The sequence below is a fragment of the Oncorhynchus clarkii genome, chromosome 20, assembly GCF_045791955.1.
Source record: "Oncorhynchus clarkii lewisi isolate Uvic-CL-2024 chromosome 20, UVic_Ocla_1.0, whole genome shotgun sequence".
Lineage (NCBI taxonomy): Eukaryota > Metazoa > Chordata > Actinopteri > Salmoniformes > Salmonidae > Oncorhynchus > Oncorhynchus clarkii.
The window spans coordinates 23703811-23717914 of NC_092166.1; the positions used below are offsets into that span (position 1 = coordinate 23703811).

General features: G+C 41.4%; 1 protein-coding gene across 2 annotated transcripts; it reads left to right on the plus strand.

Moving 5' to 3' along the window:
- The first annotated feature begins 2905 nt into the window (after nt 1–2905).
- On the plus strand, nt 2906–13873 carry LOC139377345 (ankyrin repeat domain-containing protein 33B-like). Of its 2 annotated transcripts, XM_071120369.1 has the most exons (5): nt 2906–3158; nt 3380–3831; nt 8413–8542; nt 8755–8895; nt 12833–13873. In XM_071120369.1, the coding sequence occupies exons 2-5, from the start codon at nt 3388–3390 to the stop codon at nt 13645–13647; spliced, it is 1530 nt and encodes a 509-aa protein (XP_070976470.1). In that variant the 5' UTR covers nt 2906–3158; nt 3380–3387; the 3' UTR covers nt 13648–13873. The 2 variants fall into 2 exon arrangements, with proteins under 2 accessions (XP_070976470.1, XP_070976469.1); XM_071120368.1 differs by having other exon boundaries at nt 2906–3831.
- Nucleotides 13874–14104: the final 231 nt, after the last annotated feature.

Sequence of the window (14104 nt, forward strand, 5' to 3'; positions counted from 1 at the left end):
CACCTGATAGTGGCTGAATAATGTCAAGTCAATGGAACTCAAAATAACTGTTTTTCCTAGAACGATATCCTGGTTGGCTAGTACTTTTCCTAGGCCCTTAATCCTGCTGGTCAAACTGTAAATCGCTTGCAGGTCAAAATGTCTTGTCCTCATCCCTAGAAAACGTGGCAAGTTTTTATACCATTTGATTACCATCCCAGATCCGGACAGAAATGTATGGCACATTATAGTAGTAGTGCTGTAAAAAACAAATGGTAGGACATTTCCATGGTGCTCAAGTACGGGAAATATGTTGAGGTTGGAAATACTGTGTTGGCTGCATATCTAATGTTTATTGACATGGATTACTAGATTATAATTCTAACATCACTTTCACATTATTGTGCCGACCCAAACTTTACTTTCAGAATATTTTATTTTCACATTGTCCTTTCCAGCACGGATCAGCACCATCTGGCCCAATAACATACATGTAACTCCCAAAATAAAGGAAACACTGGAGTAAATGAGGGATACAAAGTAAAGCAGGTAAAGCAGTAAAGCAGGTGTGGTTCCTGAGTTAATTAAGCATTTAACGTCTCATCATGCTTAGGGTCATTATTTTGGCTACCCTGACTAGTAGAAGAGATCTTAGTAAATTTGAAAGAGGGGTCTCAAACGAGCATAAGGTGTTTAAAGGTTGTGTGCGTTTCAGTCACCAGATCTCAACCCAATTGAACACTTAAGGGAGATTCTGGAGCAGTGCCGGATCAACAAAACACCAAATGATGGAATTTCTTGTGGAAGAATGTTGTCGCATCCCTCCATTAGAGTTCCAGACACTTGTAGAATGTATGCCAAGGTGGATCGAATCTGTTCTGGCAGAGTGTGGTTGCCCAATGCCCTATTAAGACACTATGTTGGGGGTTCCCTTTATTTTGGCAGTTACCTGTATCTGGTGCCAGCCTGCTTTTGCACTGATGGAGGAGCCTAGCTAGCTAGCCCTGCCCCACTCTAACTAGTCTGGTAATAATCAGTGTGTAACACAGGCAGACTGACATTATACTGAACCAAACTAACTGAAAAGTGAGCCAAAAGAGCACAGTTTGGGTCGAAACGATAAGGGTGAAAGGCCCCACTCAACACAGGATGAGCCCTTTTCAGATAACACTCCTGTTACTGACAGTAATCTGGCTGGCACTTTGCTATAAAGTGATCCTGTTAGAGGTAAATATAGCCTGTGCGGCGTTGACACTAAATACTGGCCTATACTCTAAGAATGTTAGTCTACTTTTAAACATCGACTGACCTAGTTTTAATTGTGTACTGATTTGGTATTGGGAATAAGATGTGATACTCAAAAGTAGTTTAGCATTGACCTGATGTACAACATCTTGCTAAAGGCTTACCGGTGCATGGACCAACATCAGCGGCTCAACCATTGACTGCATCAACTAAGACTCAACTACGGAAATTATGTAATGCTTAAAGCAGCAATCAGCAGTTAAAACAATAACAAAGTGGGGGAAATGGGGCTGGAGAAATGTAACCACTCTCAAATTCAAAGACATAGCTATTGATGCAAGTAAACAAAGTAAATCAAAAGGATCGTTTTTAACCATGGTTTTAAGCTATGGAGTGTTTGTTTACATTTACTTTTTTTACAAACATCGGAGTAAAACAGGCTTATATTTTGCATTCTGATGGGGTACCACAGTTGAACTAAGCTCATAAGTTATATTCTTCAGGAATCAATGGGTACATATCATTCATTTAGAAGTCCAAAAATGGATGTAACAACTGCTGATTGCCCCTTAATTAAGATCAGCCCAGGGCCTACCATATGCAGTAAGTAATCAATCGTGTCAAGATCTGTAGATTGAATTTTCAAAGCTGAATTTTCATAGCCTTGTTGATAGTGTCATTACTTTGGTATCTCCTTTTCTCATTATACTGACATCTTGAGTTTAAAAGACGGTGAGAATGTCGACAGTCAGATTGGCTAGGCATCTGCAAGGAAGCAAGGAGCAATTAGGAGAAGATACTTTCAAAAGTGCTTTTTAGCCACCCACATGAGCACTCACAGAACGACACTAAGACTATTGCATGGAGCTCGGACAAGCGTGGGAACCGCACTGCCAAAAGTTGCACTACAGTTTATGACACTGTAAAAACGGACAAACGCTACATCCAAACCTTTAACAGCATAAAACTAAATATAACTAAAATAATGTCAATCAACTAACAAAATAATGTGAATTAGTGTCACGAAGTGTACAGTAGGTTTATGACATGCTGGCTTGCTGTTGAGGAAAATTAGAAGAAAAAAAACTTATCTAAGAGGCTGTGTTATTTCTGCTGTATCCAATTACCAGTCAGCTAACACAGAGCTAACAGCAGCCACAGCCAAATATAGATTAGGGTCATATGCAAATGCTGCACAACTAGTGGGCACCCCAAGTCAGTGGATGAACTATAGTTTTAGGGTATGGGTATGGTGCAAAACCAGTTTATCACACACAGGCATGCAATGAAATATTTGGCTGAGAGAGTACAACATTTAATTAATCTGTGAATTGAGGTTTAGCTATCCAGATCAAGAAAATACAATACTAGTCTGCTAAATCTGTAATTCTATCATTCAATACTTTTTTTATTCAACTATATAATTTGGAGATACTATATCAGACTACAAAAGTTCCCACCACTAAGTAGAAAGTATGAGAGCGAGATAGAGAGAGAGAGAGGGGAGGGAGAGAGAGAGGGAGAGAGAGAGAGAGAGAGAGAGAGCGGGAGAGAGAGAGAGAGAGAGAGAGAGAGAGAGAGAGAGAGAGAGAGAGAGAGAGAGAGCAAAGACTGATTTAAGGGATTATGAAGCGTCAGTTTAGACAATTCTTTTCCACATCAGTCAAAGGAAACAAAATGCTTTACTGCAGGTGCATAGACTAGTCAGGTATCAGCACAGCAGGAACTAGAGACTGTCTAAAAGAATACAGTGCCTTTTGGTGAACAGCGTTTTGTGGGACAACTTTGGCAACAAATGTATTCAAGAGATGAATTCTCAAGCTGTCACATTGTTGTTGCCGGTTGCCATTTGGAAAGTGAGAAAAACAGAAGGCAAATGAGGAGCTGATGAAAACAAGAGGATCCGTTGGGGATGTCACATGGATATAAACAAGGTATTTAATGTCCGTCTAATGCTTCAGGGAACAAGATTTATGGATGGATTAAAAGGGACATTCTGAGACATCTTCCTCAAGTGGCTTTGAAACCAGAACAAATGTTTGATTATGTTCTAGTTGGGGATTGTACTGACATCTGTTCTTCTACAAGACCTAGCTAAGTATTTACATTTTGAATGAGGGGCAATTAATATTGATATTGTGGTGTATTCTAATAGGAGGTTAAATGGTGCAGATCACAGAGGACCCAGGTGGAGGTGGAGGGACCTTGTTAAATGTTCAGCAGAATGGGATTGTCAGGGGTCGCAAAGATGAGGAGTCGTCTATATTGTCAGAGACGGTCGCAGGCAATGAAAATGAGGATCCTAATGAGGGAGACAATGAGGAAAGCAACTATTACGATGATGACGACGATGATGTCTATCAGGAATTTGAAGAGTTTGACTTTGACACATTGCCAGATCTGCTGAAGGATACCAAGAGTATTGACTCTGATAACTCCTTCTATCCACCCGATGACTCTCTCAAATACAGGACTCCCAGCCCAAACACCCCCGAACCTCTGTCCTTCTTCAAGGCCTGCTCCAATAACAATTCCATCATAGTGAAGATTATGATAAGGCAAGGGGTGACAAAGGAGGAAGTGAATGAAACAGACAAGAACAACAGAGTATGTTCGTGGTGTCATTAAAGAAATTAACTGTTTTTTGAAACTTATATCAGTATTATCAAGTAAAGGCCCGACTGCACAAACATATAACATTGTTTGTGTTCCAATGTCCACACTAGAATCCTACTTGCAATGAAGCAATGCATAATGCTTTCTACATGGCATGCTAGCACGGACATTGGAACTTAGATATTTGTAAAGAAGGTTTCCATGAGATCTCCACCAATCGGGAATTGGCTTTATAGTGATTTGATAGAACAGCAGAGATTTTAACTAGGAATTCATTTTCCAGGCTTTCTGTATAGGGCTGAGTGTCATATAGGGCCCAAATTGTGCCATTTCTGTAGACAGTGACAATCTCAGAGGAATACTCAGAGCAGTTTGTTGCCCTGAAACAGATGGGGGTGTGGATTGCAGATTGAGCAGTGTAGGCACCTCAGAGGAAGATGGGGAGGACCATACTCCTCAGTAAATTTCATAAAAATAAAAATAGTGAAACATTTAAAAAGTCATCATTATTAAATAAAACTATATTAAATATATTAACGTCACCAAATAATTGGGTAAAACACAATTGAAGGTTTACAGTGGCCTCAGCAGCACCATGGCGAAGACGGAGGACAGCTAGCTTCTGAATCGATTTCAATACAAAACCTAGGAGGCTCATGGTTCTCACCCTCTTTCATAGAGTTACACAGTAATTATGACAACTTCTAGAGGACATCCTTTAACCTATCAGAGCTCTTACGCATGAACTGACATGTGGTCCACCCTATCAAAGGATCAGAGAATAAATTAATCTAGTACGGAAAGCATACACTACAGCTAGCAAGCTAGCACTGCTGTGCATAAAATGTGGTGAGTGGTTGACTCAAAGAGAGAGAAAGACAAGAGTTTAATAGTTTTCAACAAATACATTTCTTCAAAAAAATGTATTTACTTAGCTAGTGAATGCAGCTGGATACTTTAGCCTTCTCACACACCCGGCTCAAACCGAGAGGGATGCTCCGTTATCTAGCTGGCTATGGCTATCCAACACTGGAACTCTTCAATGTCAAGGTAAACTTTTGGTTTTATTAATTTATTGCCACCGGGGCTTGCCGGTGTAACTGATAAACTGCTTGCTAACCGTACACTGTACTGCATGATTGTAGAGAGTTTACTAACTTGTTAGGTCTAGTAGCTACATTGACTTGATGTTAGCTAATATGGTGACAATGATGTAGGCTGTGTGTAGCGGTTAGCAGTTCTGATATGAAGGTTTGGCTTGGAATGTTTTTTTTTGAGAGGAGGAGGGCGTGTAGATGCGAGAAGGAATTATCCAACGATCAAAGGGATCATGCTGTTTATATGTGGCTGTTTTGAAAGTGAACTGTGTTTCCGTGTGATCAGGGGTGTATTCATTTAGCTGATTCTGTTGGAAAATGTTGCTTAAATGGAAGCAAACAGAACGAAACGAGGGTAAATATACCTGAATTTGTCAAATAGAAACTCTCGTTTGCAACTGTTGGACTAATGATTACACCCTTGATAAGCTAGATACAGGCAAGATTGTGCAAGGCAGTATTGAATCTGTCAATGTCTGTCACCTTGGTTACTCAAATTTCTCTCAACTTGTGCACCTATGTTTTAAACTTTCATTCGGCTAAGTTGTCGCAACCTCATGATGTGTATAGGAAAAATGTGAGTATCATGTAAGAGCCTAAACCTATTGATGTTACATTGATCTGGGTGAATGGAATATGAATGACAGTCATTCAATATGTTGTAATAGAAATTAGTTCATGTTCATCCCCAAAATTATTTCCCTCCCTTATCTTAAACGTCACCGACCGCCACTGAGATTGAGATAGAATTGAATCAGCTCGCAATCATGGCTGAGCTTTCAAAAGGTTCACCCAAGATATCAGGGTGCAGCTGGACAATACCAAGGACGAGGATGGTGCTTCAAATAGCTTATTCTTTACAACATGAATGACCATCATGGGTACCCAACAGGTAGACATTAGGGTTAGACCCAATACAATTTTGAATGTGTTTCTCACTGCTGTATCCTCTTAAGTGGTAAAGCAATAATACCAGGGATATAAGTAGCCTACACATTCAGCGACTATTATTGTACATTATATTCTAAAGGTGTTGCTTGTAGATACAGTAGGTCCCTGATTTCCCTCAGTAGCTGGTAAAACTGAGATACTAGGCTCGGCCACTGACCTGTTTATTCCCTTCTCATGGGACATACTAATACAGTACAAATGAGGGGAGAAGTTTGATGTCATGCAACACTTAATGGCACGTGTGTCTGGATCCATAAAAGCAAGACATGCTCTCAGTTGTTTCATGTTACATCCTCCACTGTCATGACATGAGCCCCAATGTGTAGTCTGTGTAGATGTAAACAAACCCACACACAGCAGTGTTTTCAAATCAAAGAAACTGAAGGTGCACTCTGTTTGAGCAGATTAAGAGATTATTTTTGGCAAATCTAAAACGGCAGTTTTTCCAATTCACCTAGACAGATAGTCAGTGTTGGAGAAGCTACTCTGGAAATATTGTTAACCAAGCTACCAATTACTTCGCACTGGAAGAGTTAAGCTACACTAAGGTAACCTTTAACAATATATAGTTTATTTAACTTAAAATATTTTGAAAAAGCAGTTCACTACATCCAAACTACTTGGTGATAAATTATCATATCTAAATCTGAAATGTCACAGACTATAAATGAACCACTCTGGAGTCAGATGGAACAGAATGTGTCATTTAGCCTATTAAACACAATAACTATGTTTCAAGTGAGAATTAGGAAGGACTGATGCCAAAAAAGAAAGGAAATTCTTGCCTACTTAACCCATGTTTTATTTTTGGCCAAAAAGTAGTGTAGTTCCAGTAGTTAGCTACACTGCTACATGGCAAAAAAAAGTAATTAACTACTGAAAAAACAACCACGGTTTGAATTTAGTTCAACTACCACAAAGCTACTGCAAAATATAGTTGAATTACTAGTTGAACTGCATGTAGTTCACTACTCCCCAACACTGCAGATAGCGGGTCCAAGATAGATAGTGAGCCATGGCAAGATGATGTTCTCCCTTGGGTTGTTTATAGATGGGGTGTTGTTGTCAGATATTTTCACTTTGAATTCCTATTTGGTCCCAAAGCTGCATTCTAGGCCTACAACAGAGACCTTTACATCAGTTGACCATGTAAACCCTAAGCAGTGAGAATACTGGAAGTTCTGTTGATATTTCAACGCTTTTGAGTTTGGGGTTTTCATTATGAGTGGGCATAACGCTTTGTTTACAGTACACAATGTCTAATGAGTTTTCTTCAGATGACTTAGGGCTCAATTCAATACGTAGTGCTGAAGATCCACTTTATTGCGCGATTGACAATTAAAGGCAATGTTCCCGTGGCCTGCAGTCACATAAACACTGTATATGTCGGCTTAACTGGAGATGACCTTGACCTTTTTACATGGATTTACACTGATACTTCCGCAATACTGATTGAATCCAGCCCATACCTGTGATTGGTTGTACAGTAGCCTTGGTGACTGGGTTTTTCCCCAAATCCAGAAACTGAGCCCTTGAGCCACTCGTGCATACTGTTTACTATACGGTCATTATGCTATCTCACCATAGGTCTGGTGGACTGTGATTAGTACTGTAGGCAGCAGCAGGCAGATGGTTCAGAAAGCTCCAGAAAGACTATTAGCTGAGACTTAACTTGGAATTTCCTAAGGGATCAGTAGGTCTGTCAGTTGGCATCTCTGACATTACCCTCCAATCATACAAGTTTATCAGTGTCGCTCCAAGTATTTGTTTATTTTGTCAGGTAAATTGTTTCTCAAAGACCCCCAAAGATAGATAGTTTCTTAAGTCAGCTCTCATTTACAAAAGAGACTACCCACTGTCATATTCTACACTGTCAACACAAGTCTAGCACCACGCACCTAGAGCTAGAGTAGCTTTAAACATGCCTTAAAAAGCAGAGCTATTTTTTATTTAACCAGGCAAGTCAGTTAAGAACAACTTCTTATTTACAAGGACAGCCTAGGAACAGTGGGTTAACGTCCTTGTTCAGGGGCTGAACAACAGATTTTTACCTTGTCAGCTCAGGGATTTGATCTAGCAACCTTTTTGTTATTGGCCCAATGCTCTAACCACTAGGCTACATGACGCCCCACCTATTGATCCAATTGACCCTGTGAAGCAACTGTGTTGGGATAATGAGCACTGAGACCACCGACTTAAGACCATCAGTGTAACAGTGACCTCAGAGTCCTGGGTGGGTGAGCTTGCTTTGTGTCCTTAATTAGCTACAATGTCATTAACAAGCACTAGCAGCAGCCACTTCTGGAGATGTGTATCTTTCTTGAGATCTAAAGTAAACAAGTGATGTGCCGGTATTTGTGTGACTTAATATACCTTTGGTGCAAGGCCAAATGTTCGAGTTGAACGGTATGGCACTGTGTGTCAACAGAGTCACCAGAAGGCCACTGACGTATTTTACTAAAGCAGTAAACATACATCCAAAAAGAGGTATGTGTCACTGATCTTTGAATGTTGTGTTTTTCAGAATGGGCTGATAGTAGCCTGTTACATGGGCTGGGTGGATGTGGTCATAGCGCTTTCTCAGTGTCCCCATATCGATGTCAACTGGCAAGACAACGAGGGGAATACAGCCCTCATGACAGCTGCTCAAGCAGGTAAGAATCTACAGATGTTTCAATGCTGGGAGGTTGGTTGGTTCCTACTTCCTAGTACAGTATATTTTGGCAATGTGTCATGAAATATAATGAAAATTCTAAATGAAAATCCAGATGAAGACAAACGCTTTGATCTGATAACATTGAGTAGAATTAAAAATGGTTAATTGTGAATAAGGTGAATAACACATTTGTTTATTTTTTAACACCAGGCCACATTATGATATCCAGCTACTTGATCAACTACTTCCCCAACCTGGACCTAGAGCGTAGGAACTGCCATGGATTCACCGCTTTGATGAAGGCAGCCATGCAAGGGAGGGGAGATGTTGTTTGTTTGCTCATGATGTCAGGTAGAGCTAAGATATTTCATTTTCCTATATACTTTCTCCAATGTTAACATTATCTTTATTTTGTTGCTAGGCCCACTGTGATGAAGAATAAGTCTGTACAGTTACAGATGTCGGATCTTAATCTTCTTTTGTTGCAGAAAAATGTCCTGCGCATCAGGAAATTCAAATGGGCCTCGTGATTTAGATACTTTCACTGAAAAGCCACAGTTCCCTTTCACCATATTCAGGGGAAGTTGAGTGATTCGGACCAGTGCCAGCTATCAAAATCATCCTCCCTATCTTGCGGTTGTCATTAGTTAGCGCAGCCACAAAGTCCAAATTGGCTATATCGTAAAGATTCATTAAAACAAAAATGTAATTTAACATTAGGGTATAGCAGTGTGGTTAAGGTTAGGTTTAAAATCAGATTTTAAGAAGAGAAATTGTAGAAATAGGTGGGGTTTAGCCATAATTATGACTTTGAGGCTGTAGTAATTAGTGATGACCCTCTTTCACTCATTAAAATGTTAAAAGCACCAGACAGAATATGAATAAATGTCCTATTGCTACTGTAGGCATATGGATCCTATTCCTGCAACATTCAAGTGTGCATTTATCTGAAATGTATCCATACACATCAACAACTGAACCAGTATCTGGGCAAAGAAGACGATGAATAGGATAGTTACACTACATGACCAGAAGTATGTGGACACATGCTCGTCGTTCATCTCATTCCAAAATCATGGCCATTAATATGGAGTTGATCCCTCCTTTGCTGCTATAACGGCCTCCACTCTTCTGGGAAGGCTTTCCGCTAGATGTTGTAAGATTCCTGCAGGGACTTGCTTCCATTCAGTCATAAGAGCATTAGTGAGGTCAGGCACTGATGTTGGGCGATTAGGCCTGGCTTGCAGTCGGCGTTCCAATTCATCCCAAAGGTGTTCGATGGGATTGAGGTCAGGGCTCTGTGCAGGTCAGTCAAGTTCTTCCACATCGATCTCGACAAACCATTTCAGTATGGACCTCACTTTCTGTATGGGGGTATTGTCATGCTGAAACAGGAAAGGGCCTTACCCAATCTATTGCCACAAAGTTGGAAGCACATAATCGTCTAGAATGTCATTGTATGCTATAGCGTTAAGATTTCACTGGAACCATGAAAAGCAGACCCACACCATTATTTATCTTCCACCAAACTTTACAGTTGGCGCTATGTATTCGGGCAGGTAGCATTCTTCTGGCATACACCAAACCCAAACATCTCTGCAGCACTCCACCAATCAGGCCTTTATGGTAAAGTGGCCAGACGGAAGACACTACTTAGTGAAAGACACATGACAGCCCGTTTGGAGTTTGCCGAAAGGCACCGAAAGACTCTCAGACCATGAGAAACAAGATTCTCCGGTCTGATGAAACCAAGATTGAATTCTTTGGCCTGAATGCCAAGCTGTAGGAAACCTGGCTCCATCCCTACGGTGAAGCATGGTGGTGGAAGAATCATGCTGTGGGGATGTTTTTCAGCGGCAGGGACTGGGAGACTAGTCAGGATCAAGGCAAAAATGAATGGAGCAAAGTACAGAGAGATCCTGCTTCAGAGCGCTCAGGACCTCAGACTGGGGCTAAGGTTCACCTTCCAACAGCACAACGACCCTAAGCACACAGCCAAGGCATCACAGGAGTGGCTTCGGGATAAGTCTCTTAAAGTCCTTAAGTGGCCCAGCCAGAGCCCAGACTTGAACCCGATCGAACATCTCTGGAGAGACCTGAAAATAGCTGTGCAGCAACGCTCCCCATCCAACCTGAGAGAGCTTGAGAGGGTCTGCAGAGAAGAATGGGATAAAATTCCCAAATACAGGTGTGCCAAGCTTGTAGCGTCAAACCCAAGAAGACTCGATGCTGTAATCGCTGCCAAAGGTACTTCAACAAAATACTGAGTAAAGGGTCTGAATACTTATGTAAATGTGATATATATATTTTTTTTAATATACATTTGCAAAAAATATATATATGTTTTTACTTTGTCATTATGGGGCATAATGTGTAGATTGATGAGGGGAAAAAACTATTTAATATGTTTTAGAATAAGTCTGTAACATATCAACATTTGGAAAAAGTCAAGGGTTCTGAACACTTTCCGAATGCACTGTATGTATATGCTCTTTCCATGACATAGACTGACCAAGTGAATTCAGCTGAACGCTATGATCCCTTATTGATGTCACCTGTTAAATCCTCTTGAGTGTAGGGGGCAGTATTTTGATGTTTGGATGAAAAACGTACCCAAATTAAACTGCCTATTTCTCAGTTTCAGAATCTAGAATATGCATATAATTGTCAGATTAGGATAACACTCTGAAGTTTCCAAAACTGTTAAAATATTGCCTGTGAGTATAACAGAACTGATATTGCAGGCAAAAACCTGAAGAAAATCAAACCAGGAAGTGGCTTCTATTTTGAAAGCTCCATGTTCCATAGCCTGCCTTCGCTCCATTTAAAGGGATATCAACCAGATTCCTTTTCCTATGGCTTCGCCATGGCGTGAACAGTTTTTAGACATAGTTTCAGGCTTTTATTTTGAAAAATGAGCGAGAAAGATCACATCGAGTCATTGTATGGCTGGGTGCCAGCAGCGTTTTGTATGCCCAACAGCTTGGTGCAGCCATTTTCTCTCTCTCTACTATTGAAAAAGATACATTCCCGGTTGATATATTATCGATGATATATTGTAAAAACAACCTGAGGATTGATTATAAAAAACGTTTGAAATGTTTCTACGAACATTACGGATACTATTTGGAATTTTCGTCTGCGATGTCGTCACCGCCTGTGGATTTCTGAACATAACGTGCCAAACAAATGGAGGTATTTTGGACATAAAAATAATCTTTATGGAACATAAGGAACATTTATTGTGTAACTGGAAGTTTCGTGAGTGCAAACATCCGAAGATCATCAAAGGTAAGCGATTTAATTTATTGCTTTTCTGACTTTCGTGACCAATCTACTTGGCTGCTAGCTGTTTGTAATATTGTCAACTGAGAGAGATGTGCTTACATAAATGCTTGGTATGCTTTCGCCGAAAAGCTTTATTGAAATCTGACACGCCAGGTGGATTAACAACAAGCTAAGCTGTGTTTTGCTATATTGCATTTGTGATTTCATGAAAATTAAATATTTTTAGTAATTTAATTTGAATTTGGCGCCCTGCAATTCAGCGGTGGTTGACGAAAATGATTCCGCTAACGGGATGGGTGCATCAAGAAGTTTTAAATCCACTTCAATGTGTGGATGAATGGGAGGAGGCAGGTTGAAGGAGGATTTTTAAGCCTTGAGACAATTGAGACATGGATTGTGTATGTGTGCCATTCAGAGGGTGAATGGGCAAGACAAAATATTTAAGTGCCTTTGAACTGGGTATGGTAGTAGGTGCCAGGAACACCGGTTTAAGTGTGTCAAGAACTGCAACACTGCTGGGTTTTTCACGCTCAACAGTTTCTCGTGTGTATCAACAATGATCAACCACCCAATGGACATCCAGCCAACTTCACACAACTGTTGGGAAGCATTGGAGTCAACATGGGCCAGTATCCTTGTGGGTGCTGTCGACACCTTGTAGAGGACATCTTAACGTTTCTAGTGAACCTAAGGTTATGAATCAACTGTCAAAATGTAGTTAATGAACTGGCGCTTAAGTGGCCATGCAGTCTAAGGGACAATGTAGGTACGGTACTGCATTGTATTCAAACACTGCTTCCAGCTTCCCCCTGGTGGTGATTGCAAATATTTTTTCAGATAATCAAATGCTCCTGCTGCAGGATTCTATTCCTCCTGTGATGAAATTGGTCAAGTTAAGATCGACATCTGTAACAGCTCCCATAAATATGAACATTTAGAAATGACAATTGAATAACAATGCATTCAATGCTTCTTCTTATTTGTGTATTCCCTCTACTAGGAGCGGACGTGGAGGCGAGGGACTACAGCCGCAAGATGACCTCCAGGGAATGGGCTTTGTTCACATGTCGCTATGAGACGGGCTACCTGATGATGCGTCTGATGGCCCAGCCATGCGCCCAGCAGTTCTGTGACTCCTACAAGCTGGAATGGCCCATGCTGCAGGAGCTAGTGGCCCAACGCCAGGAGTCCAAGAGCAGCTGGCAGAAGGTGGCAGACAAGGTCTGCTGCAGGTTCTCTCTACGCATGAAGACGGACCCCGTGGACGATGGTGTGATGGACCACATGGTACGCATCACTACCGCTCTGTCCAGCCCATTGATCGCCACCGCCTGCCACACTGTGGCCCCAAGAAGTCCCCCCTGCATCGGGAAGCGGCGCTATGCCGTGCCAGAGATCCTCAGGAAGCAGCGAGTGGACGAACTGAAGTGCCTGGGCCCCGAGCACTTCAACAACAACAAGAAGCTGTTCAATAACTCCCGGGTGCAGTTGGTTCCTAAGAAGAGGGACCGGAGGGCCAGCCTGCAGACCCAAATGTTGCAAGAGGTTGCGGTGGCTGGTACTTCGGCTCTGAGGCGCACCAGCTTGCTGCCCCTGAACATGATGAGGAGGAGCAGTGTCAGGCCGGGCATTGTGGTCCCCAAGGTGAGGCTGTGCAAGGTCCCCTCATGGCCCAACCCTGAGAAGAGAAAAAATAGCAAGGACCCCGAGCTCCTCCAGCTCCCCAAGTGGAGGTACAAAGAGGCCAAGGAGGAGAGGAGGAGGCAAGAGGAAGAGGGGAAGAAGAGACGTTTACCCACAGTGAGGATGCGCTGAAAGACTTGAGCTACGAGGAGAGGTCAAATTGCTTTTCAAGAGCCTTGGGGTGCGAGCTAACCTTTAACTGTAATTGGTTCTGAACTGAGGAGATGAAGTTATCACCAGCATTTTAGATTTTAAAGACTGTGCCACTTGATTCAGCTGTAGCCATGGAGCACTATCTTTTCCTGTCCTAGATTGGTTACTCTGTTTTCTGGCTTTTGACAGTAATGGGGAAGGAACACTTGGCTTGAACTGTGTACTCATTTTGAGGAATTCATAATTGAACTTTTATGCAGATGTATTTTTGTATGCATTCTTCCATTTTCTTCAGATTATGCATTTCTCCATTCAATCTGCATTTCTTCAGATTATGACTGTTTGATATCTCCATTGTAAAAAGGATAACTCAAACACATACAATACTTTTGCACGTTGTTTATTGTGTCAATGTTTTGGTCAGAGACCTTTTCAT

Bases quoted from the DNA above. Each gene is read 5' to 3' on its own strand.
- LOC139377345 (XM_071120368.1), top strand. From the start codon at position 3,388: ATGGTGCAGATCACAGAGGACCCAGGTGGAGGTGGAGGGACCTTGTTA. The intron at 3,832-8,412 runs GTATGTTCGTGG...TGTGTTTTTCAG, and splicing joins AAACAGACAAGAACAACAGA to AATGGGCTGATAGTAGCCTG. The intron at 8,543-8,754 runs GTAAGAATCTAC...TTTTAACACCAG, and splicing joins CATGACAGCTGCTCAAGCAG to GCCACATTATGATATCCAGC.